This window comes from Mytilus californianus, unplaced genomic scaffold (assembly GCF_021869535.1).
Source record: "Mytilus californianus isolate M0D057914Y unplaced genomic scaffold, xbMytCali1.0.p SCAF_3, whole genome shotgun sequence".
NCBI classification, from domain to species: Eukaryota; Metazoa; Mollusca; class Bivalvia; order Mytilida; family Mytilidae; genus Mytilus; species Mytilus californianus.
The window spans coordinates 56487651-56500409 of record NW_026262679.1 but is presented as its reverse complement, the minus strand read 5'-3'; the positions used below and the strand labels follow the sequence as shown (position 1 = coordinate 56500409).

The 12759-nt window shown below is 31.9% G+C and overlaps 1 protein-coding gene across 1 annotated transcript in view; it reads right to left on the bottom strand.

Annotated features, from left to right (window-relative positions):
• LOC127734923 (uncharacterized) overlaps positions 1–12759 on the bottom strand; it is a 75622-nt gene that overhangs the window by 4867 nt on the left and 57996 nt on the right. The window contains exons 9-12 of the mRNA XM_052244963.1: positions 10359–10541; positions 6668–6847; positions 5502–5675; positions 2980–3165 (exon numbers count right to left, since the gene is read on the bottom strand). Coding sequence (XP_052100923.1) covers positions 2980–3165; positions 5502–5675; positions 6668–6847; positions 10359–10541 — 723 coding nt within the window. The remainder of the gene's footprint in view (positions 1–2979; positions 3166–5501; positions 5676–6667; positions 6848–10358; positions 10542–12759) is intronic.

The following is a 12759-nucleotide window of genomic DNA, read 5'->3' as shown; positions in this document are numbered from 1 at the left end:
GTCCGATGTCAGAATGGGTAACAAAAGAAACTAAGCAAAATGACAGTGATACATAAATTAACAAAGGACTACTAGCAGTTACTGACATGCCAGCTCTAGACCTCAATTAAACTGATTGAAAGATTATGTCTTCATCATATGAAAATCAGGTACAATCCCTCCCGTTAGGGGTTTAGCATCATACCATCATAAAATATATGAGAAGAACATAGCCCGTATCATGCCAACAACTGGTTTAAGAATAAATGTGTTTATTTCTGATGCAAAGACCCTATGAGTGAATCAATATTAATACCAAAATATGCAATCCTTAATGACCTGACAACAGTATCGTAACTATATCCCTTCCAAATAAGTCTGTTTAAAGGTTTGGTTAGCTTTTGAGGTGAATGCCGACATTTTTGTACTTTGTAAAGAATATTACCATAAAATATTGGATGTGAAATACCTGAACGTATAATATGTCTGATTGTTGATTTATATTTACGAACGATGTTCTTGTACCGATGATAAAATTTAGTGAATGTTTTGACTAGTTTGTGATATCGAAAACCCTGGTGTAATAAATTTTCAGTAATACAGAGATTTCTTTCGTTGAAATCAAATACGTTGTTACATACACGAGCGAATCTAACAAGTTGAGATATATAAACACCATAAGATGATGACAAGGGAACATCACCATCTAAAAATGGAATATTAACAATAGAAAATGAAAAATCATCTCTTTTATCATAAATTTTGGTATTAAGCTTCCCGTTAAAGATATAGATATCAAGATCCAGGAAAGGGCAGTGTTCATTGTAAGTATTAGCTTTATCTAAAGTCAGTTCGGCAGGATAAATCTCTTTATTGTACATACTGAAGTCGTCATAATTGAGAGCCAATATATCATCTAAATATCTAAAAGTGTTATTAAATTTTTAAACTAGATGTTGTTTCGATGGGTCTTTGCTAATTTTAGTCATAAATTGTAACTCATAACAATACAGAAACAGGTCCGCAATAAGTGGTGCACAGTTAGTTCCCATGGGAATTCCGATAACCTGACGATATACGGAATCTCCATAGCGAACAAAAATGTTATCTAGTAAATATTCAAGGGCAGTTATGGTATCAAAGCAGGTCCAATTGACATAGTTCTTTTGTTTGTTGTTACTAAAAAATGACCTAAAAGAGTTCGAAAATATATATTCGCATTCCGACTTTTTAAATGCCCATTAATCAGGTGTGTGAATTTTTTCTTAATAAGATTATGAGGCAAAGTGGTATATAGGATAGAAAAATAAAAAAATGTTTCTTTTTATAATGGTGGTGTTTTAATAGTTCGTGATACCGATTCAGTATTTTTTAGTTATGTTTTGATATTTTGCTACTATTATGACATTGCATTGATTAAGTTCAGTTGTTAAAATTTCTAACGAATCCATCGAGATGAAAAATCGAGACGGGTATCAAATCCTGTAATCATTCAATATAATATGGTTTGATCAGCTCTTCAACATTTGTAGCAGGTCTTGGAATTTTGAATATGGCCTCGATCTACACCGAAGAGACCCAACGTCGAAATGGTGCAGCATAACCGTTAATGTTATAACGAAAACTATAAAATTTCACTTTTTAAGTCAGTTTTAAAAAGAGCTTTCTTCATTTTTAAAGCTATTTTAAAATTATTCAGATTTGATTAGTAAATTTAAAACGGTTTTTCACATCCTAAATTTTACGGTAATATTGTACTAAAAGCGCAGAAATCACTATGCGATCCGTGTAAACTCATCGAACCTTTAAAAAAACTTATTAGTAAAGGTTATCTTACCAATGTTGTAATTAGATCTTTGAATATAGTTTACATTGGCACTAATATCGATTTTATCATCAGCAAATTAAAACATAACTAAATTTGTATTCTTTTCAAACGGGATGTATAAAGACACAACCACATTCATTTTTATCTATTAGGAGGTTAACTCCTAACTATCCTACTGCCTGTCGATACATTTGTTTTTGGCATTGCACAAGTCATATCTTCTTTGACTGTCCATGACGTTAAAATACTAAATCCCTGGGATGTGTTTTAGTTGATTTTAGTCTCTGATGCATGATTTTTTATTATTAATTGTTTTCGGTTTTTAACTAGCTGTCAGTAACTGCGAGTACTCTCAAATCGTACTTTCTTGTTAATTTGACCTTTTGATACTATTTGTAATGCTTTTTTGTTATTTAATGTTTACTTATTCAGGGTGATATCTGGTCTATATACCAGCTTTGATAAGTGTTTGGTATTACTATAAATTTTCACTTCTTGAACATCAAAATTATTTATTTTGTAAAAATATTTCCCTTCTCCTTTAAAACTGTATACCTAACAACAAAATTATTTTAATTTTCATTTACCTGTGTATAATATTATTATTGTAAATGGCGGATTTATGTTTAAGGTTATTGTTGTTTTTCTGAAATTGTTTAACATTTCACAGCAGTATAATACTGTTACTTTAATTATTCATCCCTTATTTTATTGATTTGTATTTACATTGTATCATAGATTAAATTTATTCGTTCAGTGTATGTTCACTTGTGTTAATATAATATGTCTTTTGATTGAGTTAAGCCATTTCAATTGATATTTTATAGTGTGTCTTTCTATGTTGTGGTTTGGTACCATTAAAACATTTAAACCCGCTGCAATTGTTTGCACCTGATTGATTGTTGATGTGGTTCATAAGTGTTTCTCGTTTCTCGTTTTTTATATAGATTAGACCGTTGGTTTTCCCGTTTGAATGGTTTTACACTAGTAATTTGTGGGGCCCTTTATAGCTTGTTGTGCGTTGTTAGCCAAGGCTCCGTGTTGAAGACCGTACTTTGACCTATAATGGTTTACTTTTATAAATTATGACTTGGATGGAAAGTTGTCTCATTGGCACGCATACCACATCTTCTTATATCTATTAGTCTGATTTCACTTCTTTAGATGCATACGTTGACAATCTGGAAGTACACCTTTCCACAAACCCGTATGATCACAGATTGCAGTCCCTTTATTTAAATCGGAGTTAGAGATGATATGGCCAACATCACACGTGTACACACTTTCAGCCTCAAACACCATAGACGTGAAGGCGACAGATCCTTTTGTGATATTTGGAGGAACTCCACAGGAAATTCCTGAAAGATATTGATGTCGTGTCCATATTTTTTTTATATATTAATTTCTGACATACGAAAAATATTATTTTAAAAATTCAAACACAAGTAACTTTCCTATATTTAATAGCAAAACATAGACCGTGCTAAGAGTGCTTTCATGTATAATGCATTGTTAAACAATAATGATTTATTTTGTTTTCTTTCAAGATGAATGCTTGTCGGAAATTTATACATATTATAAAAACACCCTTTCATAATTTATTGTGGTGTGTATTTCCTGAGATGTGGCGTATTTCCCCTATGAATTGTAAACTTTTAATCATACCTTAAGGTAGATTCATGGTATACCGCCATCTTGGATTGTACAAACGCAGTACAAAATCGGTCTAGTTATTTGCCCAAATCTGCAAATTTGGAGACAGATTTGCAATTTTATGGTTAGACTGTTTATTTATATTAAGAAAACTTGGTAATTTATTGTATTATTCAAAATTTTTAAACAAATATCAAGTTTTGTGTTTTAAGAATCATTTTTTTCAAATAAGCTTTTTAAGGGGAAATAACTCTCTTAGTAAAAAAATTATACTGGACTGATAGGGAAATTTAAAATTTTTATTTGTAGCAAGAAAACGAGTTCGGTGACACCATTTTTTCTTTTTATTTTCTTAAATCATATTATGAAACCTATCTTCTCACAATTTATTTCAAAATTCTATCTCATAGAATTTTTTTTCTGCACACAAATGTGTTTTTTCATGAACAATCTAACCAAATTTGACCAATTTTGCACGACTTGTAGCTTGGAAAATAGCACGGTGACCCATACTCTTTATTATATTTTTGAAAAAAGCATATTAAAATCTTCATTTTGGCAAAGTATAAGAAAATTCTATCTAAAAAAAATATATACTTATGATCTACCTTAAATAGTTTGCTCAAGATTCCATCAGAACCAGTTTGCGTTTTATATTTATCTGGATACTAGAGAGATTGTTTCATGAATGGAATATTATATACAACAAGTTTTGGGATATATGTCATTTTGACAGCAATCCAAATACACAAGTAACTAAAAGATCTACAGTTTCCATAGAGAAATATTTTAGGAAATACACTTATGTTGACTTAATGATATATCTTTTTTAACATAATAGATCTTATGAAATATCATAACTAGTTATTAGTCTACCATCACAAGTCAAGTGGTTCACTATTGGGACTTAATTTGACAAACATAACACATTTAAAGGAGACAAATACGGTTAAAAAGGGGTTAAATGTCCCCAATTCGAAACGTTACATACGTTTGTTAATCAACACAACCGTGGAGACGATAACTGTACTGCCTCTCTCCAATTTCTCACAGCATGAAAATTTTAAAATTTGGTGTAAACATCTCAAAATACCATGTACAAGTACTTATTTTTAAACTCCATTAGTTCTACTTATATAGAAAGAGAAATATATCAAAAGTTTCTTTTTTTTTCCTTTTTACCTATAAACAAAAATCTTTAAATTTTTTTTATAACATTTCAGTAAATAAATACTTTCTGTAGGCCTTCATACCTCTTTTAACCAGATATTTAAGCAACAACATTTAATTTACCTGAAATATCCTTTTAACATTTTACAAATGTCAGATGTCTTTCAAATATACAATTGATGATGCATAACATTTGATTCCTTTCCGGAATTCATATGACCGGGAACAAACGGAGGATCGCTCTCAATAGAAAAACAAAGGATATGGGATATCCATTCATGACACAAAATCAGTACATGCACAGCAAAAAAACACACAATAAGCAAAGGAACAGCACTTTTATTGCTGTTCTTCATCTCAAAGTCACAGTGAGGCCTTCAACACGGAGCAAAAAAAAAAAAACTCTCACCTCACTACAAGTTGAAGACGGCCCCTAGCAACGGCTTCAGCGGAATTCTTTGCAAAAATAAGTTTGGATAGACTTTGTAAGATGTAACACCACCTAATCGGGCCCGGTCAAAAAAGAACATACTGGAAAGTAGTACATATTTAAAACAAAATAGTTCCTATGCATAGGTGTAAATCTAAAACTATGTAGCATATATTTTAGTAATTAAGGTATCAGATGAAAAGTGAAGGACTGGTGATCCTTGTAGAACACATAATTTACTGATAATTTTGAATAATACAAAAATGTATGAATGAATTTCAAAATTGAGGGTGTATATTGCCTATTTCTCAGATATGAAGTGCCTGGTTTGGTGTATCCAAAATTCCGGTAACCAGTGCAGTACGGTCTGATGTATTAATACAGATATATTGAGCCCGCTTCCATAAAATGGAACCTTTTTCCTACGTCACTCGCACTTACTTGAACAATTATACGGTTCTCCTGACCAGGTCAAATTTACGCCGCATTGTCTTGTTAAATCACCACCGACATACATAAAACCGGCTATACAGTCAAATGTCGCATTGGTGTTGATAAGATTTCCAATATTTGTACGAGTAACGCCTTCTAATAATGGTTCTTCTGAACAGCTTTCTGAAAAAAAAGTAAATATATCATTAAATGTAAAGTTTTTCGAAGTCAGTAAGCTTTAAGTTTTCAAAGTAAATTTATAAATAGTGTCATTGAAAAAAAGTTTCAAGTTCTGACTAGTCTTAATGATACGAACACCCTTTCGTGCATTTTTAAAATCAAGGTAAATGCGATTTAAAGTATTAGTATACGGGTAAAAAGGTTAAGAAAAATTAAAGGGATAAACATCGTACTCACTCGTATGCACATTTTCATATCAAGATTTTACAATTTTTATCTTTTTATATAGATAAGATTTAGATAAACATGCAGTAAATAGAATTTAAAACTTCGCAAACGCATATTTACATAAGGACGTTGTTAATCCAATCAGAGAAATGTAATGGGCATGGTCAAGCTTTTCAAATTTCGAAGGATCGTACATGTAACTGTTAGAAACTCCAAGTATGAAAGAATTATAACAAATTATGCATGTTTGTATCAAATTCTATCAATATATCAATTTTTGAAACATCAAGTGATGTACTAGATTGGTCGATATGTTTAAAAAATGTATTAACAAAAATATCGAACTTCAAGGTTTATTAATAAAAAGGAAGTCTATAACACCTGACAAAATCAAACGCTCGACTATATCAACCAACGGGGAAGAGTATGACTATAGCACAAGGTATATATATAAGAGAAAAAAATAAAACCAACAGACTGGAAAAACGATATGATTTCTTTATCACTTCACATACGTTGTCTTTTTATATAAATGCGATTGTAGCTTCTGAGCTGGTGTGGAGCTATCATGTCTTGTGCATACTATCGTTTTTCATTTCGTTGCAACTGACAATTTTGAGACTCTTCAATGCTTTTATTTAACTTTATAAAATCCGAAGCATAAAGAGGCATTTTAGACGATATATTGCATACAACAATTTACTCCCAGATATCTATCGTTATATAAAAGTTATTCATAGACTAAGTATGTAAGTAAAACAACTCACTTTCACATACTAATGCGCTTCCACTCCATGTTCCGTTCTGTTGACAATATCGAATATCATTTCCAGATTGATGACCGTATCCGGTGATGCATTCGTAGTTTACAGATTTTGAATATACTATACCAGAAATATTAACTATCGTAGAAAATGTCCCACTATCTGGTTCACCGCAAGGTACAGCTGTAAATAATTATATAAAATAGGAATTTTAAAGTATACACATGTATATTGTTTTTTTAGTAATTAAAATTTTCTTTTTATGATCTTTTTCTTTAATATCATAGAAATTGTATACTGGAAGCAGAATATTATAATTCAAAAACCCATATTTTAATATCATTCTTTCAAGGTAGCATGCAAACATATCATTCAAAGGTTTCTTTTTTTCAAAAGATGTAATTTTATTTAATGTATCTAACAGAAGTATAGTGTATTTTTATTTGTGAGTTATCTTTCTTTTCCTGGAAAAAAATCTAATAATAGATGCTTACATCTATGTCATTTGGTTTCTGGTGAGTAATTGTCTCCTTGTCAATCATATCACATCTTCAGACATTGCTTATGACACGTGTTATTTTATAAACATCATTAGATATATGCAAAATCAAAATAAGGAACGTCATAGTTGTTTTGCCATATGTCCAAATAAGAGGCTCTGAAGAACCTGCGTCTTTCACCTGCATCTTCAACAATAGCCATTTTTGGTCAAAATCATCATCAAAATTGAAAAAAAAAAACATTGATAAAATTTTACATTTAAGAACTTCTATTATAAGAAGTCATCTGACAGTTTTGACATAAATTGACAGCAGGTAGATCTCAACATTCTCAACATTTCTGCCCCAGTCCGATTTTTTCTATTCATATCGATTTTGAAGATAATAGACAAAACTTGAATTTTACTCCTATGTTCTATTTTTAGCCATGTCGGGCATCTTGGTTGACACGCGGGGTCATCGGACACATTTTTAAAACTATTTACCCAAATATTGATTGTGGCCAAGTTTGGTTAAATTTGGCCCAGTTGTTTCAGAGAAGATTTCTGTAAAAGTTAAGGGACGATGACGACGGTTGACGGACGACAGACGACGGATGCCCAGTGATAAGAAAAGCTCACTTGGCTTTTCGGCCAGGTGAACTAAAAATTAAAACAACAATTTATAAATTTTATACGTCCGAAGCGCTTTACTGGATTTACCTTCATCAGGAATATTTGAAAGCCAAAATAGTATAAGAACTGAAATAGTTCAAGCGATATATACCAAAAAGGACCTAAAATTGTCAAATCCGTCTAAGGTAAACTTTGCCTAAGGGAGTTACAACCTAAGTTTTTTTTTCAAATAGGTTATAAATTTATAAACGGACAATTTGAGAAAGGTTTGTTATAAATCGTATCAGTACCGAAGTACTGACTACTGAGCTGATGATAATCTCGGGGACTGATAGTCAACCATCAGCGATCTTGACCGAGTGCTTTCAAAATAAAAACACCACTTGACAAATATTATGCGTTCTTATAAATTCTTGTCTTTCAAATAATCGACTTTGAGAGTTCTGAATGTAGGTAAATCGAGAAAAGCGCTTCCGACACATGAACTTTATAATGTGCCGTTTCGGTTTTGACATATGACAGAACAACTATGACGTTCCATATTTTGATGACATCTGATGATGGTTACTAAAATAGCACGTGTCGTGTGCCATGAATATAGAAAAATGGAGATATGGTGTGATTTTCATTGAGACAACTATACACCAGAAACCGAACGACGCAAATGTAAGCATCTATATTATTACATTTTTTCCATCAGCCATCCTTGAAATTTATAAGGTGTTGTTATCAAATTTTACCGTACTGGGTCAATGCCACTTATGATGGACTATCAGTCCCCGAGGGTTTTTACTTCGGTAACGGCATGATCTATAACAAACTTTTCTTAAATTGTCCGTTTACAAATTTATAAATTATTAAGAAACTAAGATTTCAACTCCATCAGGCAAACATTTGACTATTACTTGTATCCTTTTTGATGAAATAGCTCTTCAATCGTTTCGGGTTTAATACATTGTTGACTTTCAAACATTCGGCTTTGTGCATTCCTGACAAAGGAAAACACAGAAAAGCTCTTCAAACGCATGAAAATTGTAAAGTGCAGTTTTCATTTCTTACAGGAATGTTCACAATCATGTCAGTGCATTATATCGGAACAATGTCAAGTTAAAATATAGTTAAAACATTCAAATTAATGACTATATTCGGAAATATTTCGCAGTGTACCCGTAAGTATCTTTAGTAGTCTATTGCATTGAATACCGAAACTTTTTTATGGGAAAGATTTGATTGGATGCTAAAATGTCACTGAATATGGCACTTTATTGGGATAATTCAGATTATTACACGTGACAAATAAATCCAACGGAGTTAAGTGAAAGATCTGATGCTTATCAGATTTCAGGATATCATAATGAAAAAACGTGTGAACTCCAGTACAGTGGAAGGGTTCTGTTATATAGATACAATGGATAAGCGTGGATTCTTGAAAAAGAAACCATGAGCCCGGAGGGCGAATGGTTTGTTTTTCATGAACCTACGCTTATCCATTGTATCTATAACTTAAACTATTGTGTTAATTTCTTTTCAAAATTAAAGCCTTTTCTTAATTAGAAGGTATTGTAAGTGAGTTTAAATAACCATGTTATCATGTCCAACGATGCATTGATAAATCTCAGATCACAATTAATTGGTTAACAAAATACAAATATAACTACCTTTAAAGATCTTTATATTACCAGGCATATAAATATTATCTGTTTATACAAAATGAGACATATTCGAAATTATTCCTAATAAAATTGAAAATGGAAATGGGGAACGTGTCAAAGAGACAACAACCCGACCAAAAAGCATATATAAAGTATATATAATAAGTATGTTATCGAAATTTTTCTAGCACTCTAGGCACATCACGATTTTCTCGCATAGGAATTTGCGAACAAACCTTTGTAAAATTATGTAGTAAAACAGATGAAATCATAATATATTTATGAAACGAAAATTGACAAATAGAATGTAATCATTTTTGTTTCAAACATGTGAAATAGCCAATAATAATTAAAAAAAAACCGGTAAAACTCGCAATTATTACAAAAATATCCACTGCAACATGCAAAATTAGAAAAAAAACCAGGATAACGTAAGAATTAGAACAACAGAGATAATACAGGGATTCGAACCTAAACCGACAAGTCCCTATCTTGAACTCATTGATTTTAACCATGCTAACCTCGCGGCTTCCAACTCATACTATACGACTGCCTATTGTGTCTATATAAAGGTACAAGCCCTGTGTGTCCGATGAACCGATGTATATCAGATGTTCATTTAAATATATAAAATAGACATCTATAGTATAACCCATTGGTAGCCGAGAGGTTCCCAGTGAAGGCATATAAAAATTACAAAAATTAAAGGTAAGTTTTTAATTCCATAAGTGAACAGAAATCAGTAAATTAGCCAATTCAAACTTAATGAAATTAGGCACACAAAGGAAACAATTGAATATAATTTGGTGAGTCAATTTCAGCGGCAGATTTAGGAAGCGTTGATTCTAGAAAAAGAATCCACGGTAAATGAATAGGCTTACGTCACCACAATGGTTTAAACTTGATCAAGATACAAGAATGTACTTACGGTCACACAGATATGGTTCACCACTCCATGTTTTGTCGTCCTGGCATTGTCTAACTGATGAGCCTGATACATTATTATATCCTGTTTTGCAAGAGAATGTAACTTCTGCTTGGTGATTATACAGGTCTTTATGTGGTTCCAAGTTGGCATTCCTGTGATCTTTTGGTTTTAGGCATGTTACATCTATAATCAAAATAAACAATAAAGAAAATCGTTTTTTCTGGAGTTTTTCAAAATATTTGGTCGCGTGTACATATACTCATACTTAATTTAGCAAACAATTGCCATGTCGCTTTGCTAATTAAACAGTGTTAGCTCCAATTTTACGTATCACAGTAATGAGACATAAAACAAGAATAACAACAGATATCTAATTTTAGAGGTTTTAAAGATCTGTGTTGAAATTCAGCAATGTCAATCCTCCCACGTTATAAACTATATTATAATTTAAGACTAAAAGTTCTCTTTTTTGTTGATCTTTTTTGTTGCTTACACTTTCACTTAACTATGATTTCTGCATGAAGGCAAGTTATTTTAATAACTTTTTTCATGCAGATGACGGAAATCTTTAGCTTTGATTCTTATCTAACTTTTGACTATCCCTTTGGGGAGCCCCTGCACTAGATCTTTTGTTGCGTGACCATTGGTCAGTTTCCACACAACACGTCACAATTTTACACATTCTTGCTAATCAACACGATTGATAATTATGTAAACAATATTTTATTTGGGATTTTATCAAAACGGATTAAAAAACTAAATCACACTGTATAAGGGCAATAACTCATATACGGAGTGGAATGACATTTTTATCTATGTAAACTAATCAATGGATCTTAGCTTAAATTGCTAATATGTTTTACTATTTAAAGTTTATCTAAAGCTATTTTAATTTTAAAGATAATAGGCTAAATTGAAAATAATTGGTCATTAATGGTAATAACTCCTTAAAGAAATCGACTGACGATTTCGGCTGTACTTACTTATTAGTTGATCTTTTTCTTGCTGGTATTTTTTGCAATCTAGAGTTTATCTCTATCTATTACAGTTCTCAAGATAAAACGCAAAGATGCAAACAAACCGCCGTAATAATCATCATGTCTATACCGGTAACAGTCTCGTCTATCCTTTGTTACTGTATGAAAAACCTGTTTCAATTTCAAAATTTCACACATTCGGTCAAGTGTCAGGGTAAGAACATTTTACATGACCGATGGTCTAGAATTTGGTGATGTCTTAATTTCTGGTTAGATAAGAGTCAATTACCAATACGCTATTGCATGATCCCTAATCATTTTATATAACTTATCAACGTGTTTTATAGGAGTAACACGACAGTTGTTACATGTGGAGCAGGGTATGCTTACCCTTCCAGAGCACCTGAGATCACCCCCAGTTTTTGATGGGGTTAGTGTTGCTCAATCTTTAGTTTGCTATGTTGTGTTTTGTTTACTGTTGTTTGTCTGTTTGTCTTTTTCGTTTTTAGCCATGGCGTTGTCAATTTATTTTCGAATAATGAGTTTAAATGTCCCTTTGGTATCTTTCGCCTCTTTTTTAACGAAAATAATTTCTATAAGGAGTCAATGTAAGTTTATTTGTAGATATTGTCTTACTGATCATTTTTACTTTTTAAAGTTTCTCTTTATTCATTATTTTTAAAGATAATTAACAAAAACACAGAAAAGTTGGTAAAACAGTCTTTTCATGGCAATATCTCCTATGCTGCTTTATTTGGAGATCTTTTCTTGTTCGACCCTTTTGATATTTGAAGTTTCTCTTTACCTTGTACACTTTTCGAAATAATAGGAAAAAATAGCAACAATTGTCATTGAAGGGCAATATCTCCTTTAGGGTGTCGTCTGACAGTTTTGGTACAAACAGACGTTAGGTAGATCTCATCATTCTGAACATTTCCGCCCCTGTTGGATTATCTATTAACAACAGTTAACAAGATACTAGATAATACTAGTGTTTTACCCTGACAATGTATGTGCCTTGTTGGACCTATTGGTTGGCAGGCTGTATCACCAGACATAGTTGTTTAACTAGATTATACAAGGTTAACTGTGGGCATGTGTGGTTATATATGGAGCAGTTGTTTCCGAGGGGTAGATTTTTGTAACGACGACGACGACGACGGACGGCGGACGCTAAGTTATAGAAATATTTCACAATTTGGGCTAGATGAGCTAATAAAAAGTGAAATACGACCACAGTGCCAGTTGCCAAAGACTGACTTTTTTTTGCCAGACATATTTTATGCATGTTCAGGTCGAGAACAAATAAGATCATAAACATGTTTATAGGTTCTTATAAAGTTGGTCAACGTAGATGGAGATCGCAAAATTTAGACTGCCATAAGAAAAGAGTGTATGTTGGGTAATGGCAGAAATTCTGTTTT